Genomic DNA, 14,633 nt, shown 5'->3' on the forward strand with positions numbered 1-14,633 from the left:
GTGTATTCTATGATATTAAATAAATCTGCCTGAAAGTCTGAGCAACGTGCTACAGACCACATGTTTGCAGAACAGCCAGCATGCACTTTTTGGTAGAAGGAAAAAAAAACAAACAGGAACATACTGCCTCCCAGACTTTCCAAGACAGCATTAGATCATCTAGACTGTGTAGAGAATGTACCAAAGCCACTTCCTGTCCCTTTACAGCCAGTGGTGCCTTTGGACTGAGCTTATTTGAACTGGACATGTTCATGGCCAGCACTGCGTCTGCTTCAGGCCTGCCGGTATAAAGTGACAGGTGATAAAGGCTATCAGTTACATGTAAATCTAAGTTTCATCTTAATCAGCTATGGCTACGTGGAGTAGTTGCATGTCGATTGTTTGGTTTCTTTTTCTGTGGTATTAAGTCACGAACCCAGCATGAAATGTCATTGGTCTAAAAATCCTACTAACATTAATTGTCAGATATATTCAAATTGGATTATATTAATTGACTGATTATATTACCTTGAATTTTAATTAAAGGAGACCTACTATATTTCTTTTTACAATATGATATATATGTCTCAGATGTACCAAGAATGTGTCTGTTAAGTTTCAGCTCAAAATACCCCACAGATAATTTATTATATCATTTCGAAAATGCGTATATTGAGTGGAAGCAGAAACGTTTTCGTGCATGTCTCTTTAAATGCAAATGAGCTGCTGCTCCCCACCCCCTTTTCAAGAATAGAGCTGTGCCTTTGCAGCTCATACCTCAGATCTGTTTGGCTTTGGTTTAGAGATTGACAGATATATCGATTTACCAATATTTTCCCGATATTTACCATAATCTGTTATCGGTTTGGTAATATCGGATTCACCGCTAAAAGCTGTTTTGAGATTTACTGGCAGGATTAATAATTTATTGATGAGCGATCGCAGTTTGAGTATAGTTCTGTGTAAACAGCGCTGTCAGAATTTAGAACGACAAAATATTCTGATATAACATACCAGTTTAGAAATGCAATAAAATACGTTTTGTTTGGTATATTCCAATATTTCAGAGAATATTATTCAGTGAATTAACATTATCCATTGAGCTATTCTTCACTCTTTATATTCAATTCAATTAAAATTTATTTGTATAGCGCTTTTCACGATACATATGGTTTTAACGTTTACAATATATGTAGTAGTAGTTTTACTAGTGTTTACTATGTCAAATATATATATATATATATATATATATATATATATACATATACATATACATATACATATATATATATATATATATATATATATATATATATATATATGTATGTGTATATATGTGTATATATGTGTATATATGTGTATATATATGTATATATATGTATATATGTATGTGTGTATATATGTATGTGTGTGTGTATATGTATGTATGTAATATAAATATAAATATAATTTTTTTTTATTGTAAAATCAAAGTGAAGTGTGGACTTACTTTGCTAAGTCATTTGTTTACTTATATATAACAGTAAATAAATATTGGTTATCGGGCACATAAACATGCAAATAATCGCTATCAGTTATAAAAAAATCAATATCAATCACTACTTTGGTTATCATGTCCATCGAGCTGAAATCATGCAATTTAGAGCCTTATCAGTTTAAACTTCTCATATAGGATTTTCTGAGCGCATGCATCCAAATCACGCACACAGCATGTGAGTATTAAAATAAGATCTCTTTCATGTCTTATTCCGCTTAAACGGTTAAATACACACAAGTTTATGTTAAACACAGGAGTTACACAAACGGTTTTGTCTGTGAAGACAAATTTCTGGGAAAGAAATTGCATGTTTATATTAGATCTATGTGTCAGCAGCATAATATACAGTAAATAAATCAATAAAAATTAAAAACAAAATGACGGCGCGGAAATCTAACTGGATCACTTTTTTTCACAAGCTTGGAGAGAAAGGCTTACAAAAAATGTACTGGGTTGTTTTCACATTTTCTGCATTGGTAGATGCACTGGGGACCCGATTATAGCACTTAAACATGGAAAAAGTCAGATTTTCATGATATATCACTTTTATTGTTGTGGTTTTAATGCAGTATTTTTGTCTCTTTTTTTATATAGAGCATATCACATTTGTAAAACTTGATATTTTGTGACACAACATCTGTTTAAAGGGATAGTTCTCCCAAAAATAGCAGTTCTGTCATCATTTACTCATCCTAATGTTGTTCCAAACCTGTATGCAGTTCTTTATTCTTCTAAACACTTGTTATATTGAAAAATGATGGCAGTTAAACTCTTTCAGTTCCCATTGACTTCCATTGTATAGACAAGAGATATAATGGAAGTCAATGGGAACCGAAACCGTTTGGTTGTCAACATTCTTCATAATATCTTGTTTTGTGTTAAGCAAAACCGTACAGAGTGAGTAAATGATGACAGAATTTTCATTTTTGAGTGGACTGTCTGTTTAAGATGCTGTTTTCAAGCTGTGGCAAAGTAGTTCACTTGTGTGATCTGATTTATTAAGCTGCTGATATGGGCATTACATATTCAAATCTGACTCTGATGGTCATCTCATCTCTTTATTCTCCTTAAAAGTGGCAAAAATTCAAAAAAGGGCTGTAGGACGGTGCTGTATTTCAAAACCAAAGTATATAATTCCCGAAGTATAGTTCTGTCTTGTTTTTTTGCCCTTTAAAATCTCAGAAAAATCATCCATTTTGATGTATTAGTAAACAGACTTCTCTCTGAAACAGGAACTGTAGGCTCACATGGCCGTGTTACCAAACACTGAGTTTGCAAACGTGTTTTTGCCAGACTTGATGTTCTGGTCCCCCTGCCCCCACCCCACCAAACCATGGGATTACTGTGGTAGCGTGTGTGTATGTGTATGCCGTCTGCTGTACGTGGGGTGTAATCTGCCAGAGGTCCTGGCGCGCACAGGGTTAAGACCAGGCACCCCACCAAGCCTGAGGCCTGCGGGGGACGTCCCACAGAGCCGTAAGCCTGCACAGAGCCCACACGCCCTGGAGCAAGGCCAACAGCACACGCACAGAACACAAACACACACAAATACATCGGGAAAGGAGGGCTGACACAAGAAAGAAAGAACTGAGAGAATTGGTAGGAGGGTCAATGGCAGAAGTGGGGCTGTGATAAAAGAATCTTTTGAAAATATAGTTTAAAACACACATGATATGTGCTTTAGTCATTTCAAATGTGCATTTGAAATGCATTCTTTATTTATTTATTTATTTTTGAATACATTTTTTATCATAGTGTTCAATGGTGTGTTTTACCCAAGATAGTCCCTGATACTGGCATGCCGTTTGGTGCCAGTCAAAAGTGGACGCTGAAGGTTATGTATGAGGTTGAGTTACAAACGCCATAGCTTTTCACAGTGTCGACGCATTTGTTTTGAAGTGTTGTTGTTGGGGAACTCGCCAAAAGGCAGCGGCGCTCCTGTCATGTATCCCGGCGGAGAATGCTCTGTTTAGTCTCTGAAACAGTCCGGTAAGCCTCAGCAGGTGTGGGAGCGTGACAGGAGATGCTGCCTGTCGCTGACAGACTGTAGGTGTGCGAACACTAACTCTTGTTTCATTCTCTCCTCACAGATTATGTTTATTTCGAAAACTCCTCCAGTAATCCACTGCTGATCAGGCGAATAGAGGAACTTAACAAGGTGAGTGACAAACAAGTGTGTGTTTTGCTAAAAGCCAATCAAACACTACAAGACTGAAGCAGGTCACCCTTATGTCTTTGACAAAAAGCCCGGTTTGTATCCAAGTCACAGCATTCTTGTAGTATACACGCTTGTGAGCAAATATGAGCAAATAGCAATGCAATTTCAAGAGTGGAAAAATCCATGTTTTTGTTAAAATGCTCCTATTATACTATTTCGAATTTTGCTTTTCATGCAATGTGTAATGTAGCTGTATGTGAATGCAAACGATCTGCAACGTTGTAAAGCCCAAAATGCACAATAAATAAAGTTATCGTCTCCCAAAAGAAAGAATCATCACTCGAGTCGAGCATAAGCAAGTCGTTAGTAATTTGGAGCCCACTTCTGTGACGGTTACACATAACGGTGTAACACATTTGCATCATGCTTTGCTATACATTGGCTGGCTGGGAACAACTTGACGCGCCCTCAAACATGTCATTTTATGACGACTGCTTCTCTAATCTCGGGGAGTTCAATGCGGGATTCACAAAACACTTGCTCTTGAAAGATGACTCCGTACCCATTTTATTTGAATCAGCTGGCTCCATTGAATCACAACCTGTAAGTATGATAAATAATAGATGTTTATATTTTCTATCAAGCGTTTAAAATACAAAACTATGTCAGTGGGCGTATCGTTTCTGATATGCGCTGTATGTGGTAGACCAATCACAACAGACTGGGCCATCTGACCAATCAGAGCAGGGTAGGCTCATGGAAAGGAGGGGTTTAGAGACTGAATCTTTAAAATGCTTCGAACAAATCGTTTGAGAATTGCTGAGAATGAGGTAATGTAAATTCATATTTTGAGAAAACTAAAGCATTGATTGACCTTGCGTGCATGTAAACTTGTTGTAGGAGACTCGCAAAACAATATTAGAAACCTTAACAGCATAATAAGGGCACTTTAAATATAAATATTAGATGATTATAACTATAGCTTGAACTTAAATTTCAAAAACTTCGAAATTAAAGCCAAATAGAAATATTTCAAATAAAAATGACAAAAACTAATATTAGAAATGTTGTTTTGATAAATAATTGTTAAAATACTGGAAGAAAACCCTGAAATTAAAGTTAAATAGAAACATTTCATATAGAAATGGCAAAAAAGGACAATTAAAAAAGTGTCGTTTTGATAAATAATGGTTAAAATACTGAAAAAAAACTGAAATTAAAGCCAAATAAAAATATTTCAAATAAAAATGAACCCAAAAAAGAAAATTTGAAATGTTGTTTTGTTGAATAATTGTTGAAATACAGAAAAAAAAATGAAATTGAAGCTAAATAGAGAAAGAAAAAAAATGAAATTTAAAAATGTTGTTTTGATAGATAAATGTTCTTGAAATGCTGAAAAAAAAAAAAAGCTTGTAAAAATTTCAAAAAATGAAAATTTGAAATGTTTTGATAAATAAATGTTCTTGAAATACTGAAAAAAAAAAAAAAAAAAAAAAAAAAAAGCTTGTAAAAATTTCAAAAAATGAAAATTAGAAATGTTTTGATAAATAAATGTTGTTAAAATTCTGGAAAAAAAAAAACCCTGGGAAAAAAAAGACCGAAAATGAAAATTAGAAATGTTGATTTGATAAATAATTTTTTAAATAAATAAAAATGACAAACAAAATGAAGTTGAGAAATGTTGTTTTGATAAATAAATGTTCTTGAAATACTGAAAAAAAAAAAAAATGAAGGGACAAAATGAAAATCAAAATTAGTTGATTTGATAAATTTTGAAATACTGGGAAAAAAGTGAAATTAAAGCTAAATTGAAATCTTTTAAATAAATGACAAAATTCAAAATTGCTGAAAATAAAAAAAAAAGTATGTAAAAATAAAATGTAATTATAAATGCTAATAAATACTGAAAAAGTATATAAATAATTGTTAAATAACACTGTCACTGACAAGTCATTTGGTAGATTTATGCCCCCCCCCCCTTTTTTCTTTCTACTAATTCAGCTGATTCAGTTTGCAACTTCAACTCACTTATTTTTATCACTCTTTCATGGTGCTTTTTGACTTTTTTGAAACTTTACAGCCTTAGTCCTTATTCACTTTTATTATATTGAGAAATAGTGGCCAGAATGTTCACCTTTTGTGTTCCAAGGAATAAAATCATACTGGTTTGGAATTACATGAGTGTGAGTTGTAAGGTCCACCCAATTGGCCCAAAGAAGGAATCCAGTGGTGGTTAAAGGTTTCCTACACGTTCAGTCTTTTCAGTGCACAGAGTAATTTAGTTTCAATTAAATTCTAATCAGACTTAATTTTATGATGACCTCAAATTTAGGTTAGAATGTCAACTAAGAAGATCAAAGTGTCGGAGGTTCTTCAAATCTTACAGAGTAAATGAAACATTTTTTTTTTCATTTTTGAACAAACGATCCCTTTAAATATGCACAGGGTGATAAGCTTCAGTTTTGTAGTGAGTGCTTGGCAAAAACCCACACCTATATGACTGACAAATCTTTTTTTTTTGTACTGTTCACACTTGTAAGCCTTTAACATCCTCTAGCATCACACTGCACCCCCCCCCCGCCTGCCCTCCTCATCTTCTCTCCATGACGAGACCCTCTCAAATCACCCAGGAAGTGCAGAGGTGTTTAGGTCATGGTTAAGATTTGATCCTCGATTTGCATATTGAGGCTTCCCCAAGAGCTGATTGGTCTAGAAGCTGTTGCTGTGACAACTCTGTTTCCGCTTACAGACGGCGAATGGGAACGTGGAAGCCAAAGTGGTGTGTTTCTACCGACGCAGAGACATCTCTACAACGCTCATCGCCCTCGCTGATAAACATGCACGTGAGTTGCTGTCAGAGACTACTTTACCCACAATGCTCTGAGCTGACTTTGAGCTGAAATGGAGGGCGAGATGGGACTACAAATGACATCATATTGAGATCAATGGAATTTATGTTGATAACAATGATAAACTCGATGTGGATTAATCTAACAGCACACTGTCAGTGCATGTCGTCTAACATGAAGTCTGAGCCTGTGTGTCTCTGAAAATTAGTGGTGTGGTTTTGTATACTACACGAACTCAAATACACAGCGCTTACGGTGTTTTCGGCATCTGCCGTCTCAATATAGGAGTTTACGTGATCTTCATCTCCAGAGCTGTTCTTAGAGTCACTTCACAAGCTTTTCACCGTTTCATTTGAGAAAAACCACCGTAAAACACACACTGAAACTGAAACTGAAAGATCTTCGGGACAAACTAAATGATCGGTTTTACGTGAAGAAAGCATGACAGAAATATATGTGAGCCTGGACCACAAATCCAGTCCTAAGTGGCATGAATATATTAGTAGCAATAGCCAAAAATACATTGTATGGGTCAAAATTATAGATTTTTCTTTTATGCCAAAAATCATTAGGATATTATGTAAAGATCTTGTTCCATGAAGATTTTTTTGTAAATTTCCTACTGTAAATATATGAAAGCTTAATTTTTGATTAGTAATATGCATTGCTAAGAACCTCATTTGGACAACTTTAAAGGTGATTTTCTCTATTTTTAAATGGTTGTATCTTAGCCAAATATCGTCCTATCCTAACAAACCATAAATCAATGGAAAGCTTATTTATTCAGCTTTCATAAATCTCAATTTTAAAAAAATTGACTCTTAATGACTGGTTTTGTGGTACAGGGTCACATATTACCGTATACTAGATCTATTTCTCAAAGTAATAATCTTTTTTTTATTATTATTTAATTATTTTTTTAGGAATATCATATAACCAAGCATGTCATTTTGACAAAAATGCAATATTTTGTTGTAAATTAATTGTTTGATTTTCATTTGATTTATTTTTTTTAAAACATTATTTAAATTACCTCATTTCATTATTAGATTTTTGATTCTAAATTTGCATTAAATTGTAACAGAATTCAGAAAAAATTAAAGCGAGAAATCTTTTTCATGGATGAATTGTTAACAATACAAGCTATAAAATGCATATACAAAATAGATGAATTTTCTTATGCTGACTTGAACATTTATCTAAAATTCACTCAAAAATAGAAAGTGTTGTTTGTGGCTTGCTGTTCTGCTACCTGCATAAACGGCTACCTTCTACAGATGCATCCTAACTGAAATGGAACCTCATAACATCAAATGTGATTTTGGACAAAATAGGGTATTACAGCACCTTATTAGGCAGCATAATTTTGCTGCTTACTTTTTGGAGCCTTTTGTGTTGGGAGTGTTCCTAGGCAGCTGTCTTCCAGTTTGTTTGCAGTCCACAATGGCCACCCACAATCGGCTCACCAAACCTGAAATTTGTTTCCGGAGACATCCGCCCGGTGTCTGTTATCACACAGAGCTAGAATGAAGTTCCTTTTCAATATTAGAGGGATAGTCCACCCAAAAATGAAAATTATCCCATGATTACTCACCCTGATGCCATCCTAGGTGTGTATGACTTTTTCTTTATTAAGGTTTATAATGGCAGTGAATGATTTTGAAGCCTAAAAAACTGCATTAATCCATCATAAAAAAGTACTGCACATGGTTCCGGGGGGTTAATAAAGGCCTTCTGAAGTGAATCGATTTGTTTGTGTAAGAAAAATATCCATAAATGACATAGGTGTAGCATAAGCTCTGGTGAGATAACTAGTCTTCACTTGGATTATTTTGAAAACTTCTGTCATTTTTCTTATTTTGTACTTGACTGGTGTGGTGTTTTTTCTCTCTTACCTGCGCTTCTGCATGTCACTGTGATCACCTACGTCATCCGCTGGAACGCCACTCTCTCGTGAACACGCATACGACAGTTAGCAAAAGCTAGAGATTACTGTTTTTAAAGTTTTAAATGTGGATATTTTTCTTACACAAACAAATCGGCATTTATTAACCCTCAGAGCTGTGTGCACTACTTTTTATGATGGATGGATGCAGATTTTTTTTTTTTTTTTTTTTATTAACACCCATTCAGTGCCATTATAAAGCTTGGAAGAGCCAGGGCATTTTTAAATATAACTCCGATTGTATTTGTCTGAAAAAAGAAAGTCATGTACAGTTGAGGTTAGAAGTTTACATAAACCTTGCAGAATCTGTAAAATCTTAACTATTTTACCAAAATATGAGGGATCACATCATGTTTTTATTTAGTACTGACCTGAATGAGATATTTAACATTAAAGATGTTTACATCTAGAGACAAGAGAAGAAAATAGTTAAATTTATACAAATTACATGGTTCAAAAGTTTACATCCCCTTGATTCTTAATACTGTGTTGTTACCTGAATGATCCACAGGTTTTTTTGTTTTTTGTTTAGTAACTATGATTTTGAGATCCATCTTTTTACACTGAGGACAACTGAGGGACTCATATGCAACTATTACAGAAGGTTCAAATGTTTACTGATGCTTCAGAAGGAAAGACGATGCATTAAGAGCCGGGGGGTGAAAACTTTTTGAATTTGAAGATCAGGGTAAATATAACTTATTTTGTCTTCTGGGAAACATGATAGTATCTTCTGTAGATTCTGAAGGGCAGAACTAAATAAAGAAAAGAAAAGAAAAAAAAAAAAAATATTTGGGCAAAATAAGAAAAAGGTACCAAACATCATTGTTCAAAAGTTTACACCCCCCGGCTCTAATGCATTGTTCCTTCTGGAGCATCAGTGAGCATTTGAACCTTATGTAATAGTTGCATATGAGTCCCTCAGTTGTCCTCAGTGTGAAAAGATTGATCTCAAAATCATACAGTCATTGTTGTAAAGGGTTCAAATACACAAAAATGCTGGAAAACCAAAGAATTTGTGGGATCTGAAGGATTTTTCTGAGGAACAGCAGGCAGTTTGACTGTTCAGGACAAACAAGGGACTCATGAACAACTAAACTAATCACTAAACAAAAAAACACAGCTGTGGATCATTCAGTTAACAACACAGTATTAAGAATCAAGAGGATGTAAACTTTTGAACAGAGTCATTTTTATAAATTCAACTATTATTTTCTCTTTAGGAATATATGTAAACATCTTTTATGTGAAATATCTCATTCAGGTCAGTACTAAATAAACAACAGCATGTGTTTTGTATGATCTTTCTTATTTTGGTAAAATAATTAACATTTTGTAGACTCCGTAAGGTGTATGTAATCTTTTGACCTCAACTGTACACCTAGGCTGGCTTGAGGGTGAGTATTTCATGGGGTAATTATCATTTTTGGGTGGACTATTCCTTTAAGTTTCAGGCACCTTGTAGTGAAGGATACATTTGCTTCTTTAAAAACATGATTGACCATTCACACACATTTGAATTTTGTGTTACATATTTCTGAGTGAAACAACATTCATTACAAAGTAATTAAAGTGGTTAGAATTTGATCTGGTAAATAAAACCAGTGATGTTTATTAAATAGGGACAGTTTTATCTTTTTTTTTTTTTTTTTTAAAGACTTTAAAATCCAACAAATATTGTTAATTAACAGCATATGATTTTCACAATGACATCAAACAGATGACCGCACAAAATAGTCTTTATAGAGTCTTCATTTAAGTCTTTATAGGCATATTACCACGCACAATTTGGAAGGTCTGTGTGTGTGTGGATGTCGTTGTATGCTAAGTTATTTTGATAGCAAGCTGGTTTTGATCACAATCTTATGTTTGCTTCTCTACATCAGCTCATTATCAGAACACCACCGCTGTGCTGACTGTGCACATTTCTTCGATTCAGTCTAGAGAGTCTTTTTTTAATCTTAATTTTTAAACACATTTGTTGACATTTTCCCATTCGGATTCATTGTGCAGAACAAATTTCATGCTTTCGTTTTTGGCTCTTTGGTTTAATGGAATAATGCACCTAAAAATTCTAATTTTGTGATTTGCCCGCCTTCATATCGTTCTAGACTTGTATGCTCCGTCTTTCTTGCGTAAAACAGATATTCAGATATTTAGCAGAATGTTCTTGCTGCTCAATGCAAAAAAGCATATATGTGATCCTGGACCACAAAACCAGTCATAAGGGTCAATTTTTTTTTTTTTTTACATTGAGATTCATACATCATCTAATATCTGAATAGGCTTTGCTTCAATGTGTTTGTTAGGACAGGACAATATTGGGCCAAGATACAACTCTTTGAAAATCTGGAATCTGAGGGTGCAAAAAAATCAAAATATTGAGAAAATCGCTTTTAAAGTTGTCCAAATGAAGTTCTTAGCAATGCATTACTAATCAAAAATTAAGTTTTGATATATTTATGGTAGGAAATTTACAAAATATCTTCATGGAACATGATCTTTATTTAATATCCTAACAATTTGAAAGAAAATTTGATAATTTTGACCCATACAATGTATTTTTGGCTATTGCTACAAATATACCCGTGCTACTTGTGACTGATTTTGTGGTCCAGGGTCACATATATGAAACTGAATGATGCAGCTCTACATCCCTGGCTCCCATTCGCTTTCTTTATAAGAAAAAGAGCAGCTTAGTCGTTTTTCAAAATACATGAGGGTGAGTAAATGATCGAGAATTTCCATTTTGCAGTGAACTAATCCTTTAAATCTTGTTAGAGGTTCAGGCAAAAAGCTGCAAGATATTTGTGCCATCCATTATGTAATGTTCAAATGAGTGACAGCCCTTAAAACGCCCTCCTCTCTTGAATGAACTGTAGTTGTGAGTCTTTTAGAAGAGAATCTGTTCCTGCTGTGAGCAGAACCTTCCTCCAAAATGGCTGCTGTAGAGATTTATCAGCAGAGGGCTATCTGAGAGGTTTGTAAGTACGGGGTTAGACACGGTGCTTGTGCGTATAAAAGAGATTTCGGCTTCGGTCCGCAACACACAAGTCTGATTCGGAGACCGTGAAGCCTATTTGTTCATGTGGACCACACAGATGCAGTCAAGAGGAACTCTCTCTCTCTGTGTGTGTGTGTGTGTGTGTGTGTGTGTGTGTGCGCGCATTATGGACCTCTCCTCTATGCCAGCAGCCTCTCCGTGGACCTTCAGACATTTGCAATATGTGAAAAATTCATGGCAGGAATGGTTGTTCACCACATGGGTGTGGGCTACATCCTGTCTCTGCCTTTGGAAAAGGGTAAGGGAGTTGAAGAATGAGTGGAAGAGCGTCAGGAAAAAGAAAAGTCACCAAGTGGAAGGAGAATGAGGGAGAGGCATAGCCAATGAGAAGGAAGACACTAGTTCAGTGTTGGCTGGAGGTGGCCTTATGTGCCTTCATGAACGAGCTAGAGGCAGCGCCTCGGCCCATTGTGCATTATTAGTGCTGCTTGCAAGCATCACTTTTGCTGTTGCACATATTTAGGGTTGAGGTTTTGTTTAAATACCCAATTATGTGCTTTAAAGAAATATTTAACCCCAAATTAAAAAGGGTATAATTTCCCTTTAGTAAGATTCATTCATTTTTTGTGATTCATGGATTAATTTTATTCATGAATGGATTAATTTAGTCCACATTTTCTTTTTTATACGTTTTGCTTATTTTTATTCTCTATTTTCTTTTTTCCTTTCTTCCTTCCCTCATATATTTATTATTTTTCTTTTTTAATATATTTTTATGTTTCTTTCTTTCTTTCTCTATTTTTCTTTTTGGTAAATTATTTATTCTCTTTATTATGTATTTATATTTTAGTTATTTGTAATTTATGTAATTTCCTTTTTATTTTTATTTTCTATTTTTATACATTTATTGTATTTTCTTTTTTGTAATTTCTTTTTTTCTTCCTTTCTTCCTTCCTTCCTTCCTTCCTTCCTTCCTTCCTTCCTTCCTTCCTTTCTTTCTTTCTTTCTTTCTTTCTTTCTTTCTTTCTTTCTTTCTTTCCTACTTTTTTTTTTTGGCAATTTATTTATTGTTATCTATCTATCTGTTTATCTATCTGTCTATCTTCCTTTTTATCTAATTTTTTTGGTAAATTTATTGTTATTTTTCTTCTTTATCTTTTTGATTTTTTTTTTTTTTTTTTTTTTTTTTTTTTGTAATTTATTTATTCTGTTCTTTTTCCTTTTCCTTTTCTTTTTATGTTCTTTTTTTCTTTTTTCTTTCTTTCTTTCTTTCTTTTCTTTCTCTTTCTTTCTTTCTTCCTTTTTATCTATTTAAAAAATATTGGTAATTTATTTTTAAATTAAAAATTATTATGGTAATTCTTTTTTTTTTCTTTTATTTCTTTTTCTTTCTTTACCTTCCTTTTCATCTACTTTTTTGTAATTTATTCTGTTATTTTTCTTTCTTTCTTTTAATGTTTTTTTGTAATTTATTTATGTTCTTTTTCTTTTGCTTTTAATTCTTTTGTTTGTTTGTTTGTTTGTTTCTTTATTTCTTTCCTTTTTATCTATTCCTTTTTTCATTTTCTTCATTTATTTTTCTTCCTTTTTATCCCCATTGATTTTTCTTTTCCTTATGGTTTTTTTTTTTGGCAATTTATTTATTTTTCTTTTGATGTATTTTTCTGATAATTATGTATTATCTTTTTTATATATTATTTTTATTTTAGTTCATTTTAATTTCTTATCTTTTTTTCTTAATTTTCCCTCCTTTTTATCTTTTTTCATTTTCTTCTTTTTCTTACCTTTTTCTTTTTTTGTAATTTATTTTTTCTCTTTTTATTATTGTTTATTCTCTTTATTATATATTATTTATATTTTAGTTCTTTGTAATTTCTTATTAAGTTCATTTTTCTTTTTTCTTTATTTCTTTTACAAGTTCTGCATGGACAAGTAAAACTCCAGAAATTGTAGAAGTCTACTTTCCGGGTGCTCTTTGACCCTTGCTATAACCCAGCAGAGCTTGTGGTGTGTAAACTTGACTTGAGCGTTGGAGGAGTCAGCAGCGTGCGGGTGCTGTGACTCACAGATGAAATATTTTGCTCTCTGTGATGCTGGCTCCGCCTCGCTGGGCCCTGAGAGCATGAGGCAGCGAGGCGCCATGTGTGCCGAGAGAGAGACCTGGCCCTGCTGTGAACTACTCACTGGAATCACCTCACTCGTCGGCCTCAGCCGCTCCACTTGTTTGTGCTTTCTGCTCGACCTCTCGGTGCTGAGCGCAACAGCTTTGAGTCACGGCTGTCAGAGTGAGCTGTGTTTGTGTGTTTTTACATTTCTTCCTGAATTGGAAGGGCAACATAAACAAACAGCGATCGGAAAAAGGCACCGGAATTCGTCTCCGTATCTTCTCATGTCCTTATCAACAGAAAGGTTGCGCGTGGTGTGGGTTTATATGAACGCAAGGGTCGTACAAAGCGAAAGTGTGTGTATTTGTGGCCAAAGCTTTTTGGATGGAGGCTTTAGAGTGTGGTTATGGAGGCGGTACCTGTTGTATTTAGTGTGTGTGTGTGCATGTGAGAGATGAATGAATGAAAAATAGTCTCTGACCTCCAGATATGAGACAGGTCAGTATGGGCTTTTGTATAGATCTTTGTTAAAAATAAAGTTCATCCACTCTTTCCTAATATTAGAATCAGAAGGAAAGCAATGCAAGGACAGTGTTTTTCCACAACTTGGCACTGCACAGCATCTTGTTGTCTATCGTTTGGTTTCTGCACAGACCTGTGTTCACCTCTCGTTATTTACATTACATGTGTGAATCGGTGGGCGGGGCTAAACAGGCAGTGATGTAGAGGCAGCGTTGATCATCTGGCGGTGTTTAGCCACACTATTACATCATAAAGTAGCACAATCAACAGCCGGTCGTTTTGGCAGATTGGCTTCAATATAAGCTGTTTTTACACTAATGAGAGAGTTTTAAATTTTGAAACATTTCTATAGTACAATGACTTCATGTATGTCAAAAGATCAAGGGAATTTTGATTTTCTGTTTGAATAACTGTTTTCTGTTTTAATATAGTTTTAATAAGTTTTTATTGCTGTGATGGGAAAGCTTTAGTGTCACATGATCCTTCAGAAATAATTTTAATAGGGTAATTTGCTTCTCAAGAAACATTTACTAT

General features: G+C 34.1%; 1 protein-coding gene across 1 annotated transcript in view; it reads left to right on the forward strand.

Moving 5' to 3' along the window:
- mta1 (metastasis associated 1) overlaps nt 1-14,633 on the forward strand; it is a 66,580-nt gene that overhangs the window by 12,549 nt on the left and 39,398 nt on the right. Inside the window, exons 2-3 of the mRNA XM_051134028.1 lie at nt 3,607-3,674; nt 6,424-6,517. Coding sequence (XP_050989985.1) covers nt 3,607-3,674; nt 6,424-6,517 — 162 coding nt within the window. The remainder of the gene's footprint in view (nt 1-3,606; nt 3,675-6,423; nt 6,518-14,633) is intronic.

Source organism: Labeo rohita, chromosome 17, assembly GCF_022985175.1.
Source record: "Labeo rohita strain BAU-BD-2019 chromosome 17, IGBB_LRoh.1.0, whole genome shotgun sequence".
NCBI classification, from domain to species: domain Eukaryota; kingdom Metazoa; phylum Chordata; class Actinopteri; order Cypriniformes; family Cyprinidae; genus Labeo; species Labeo rohita.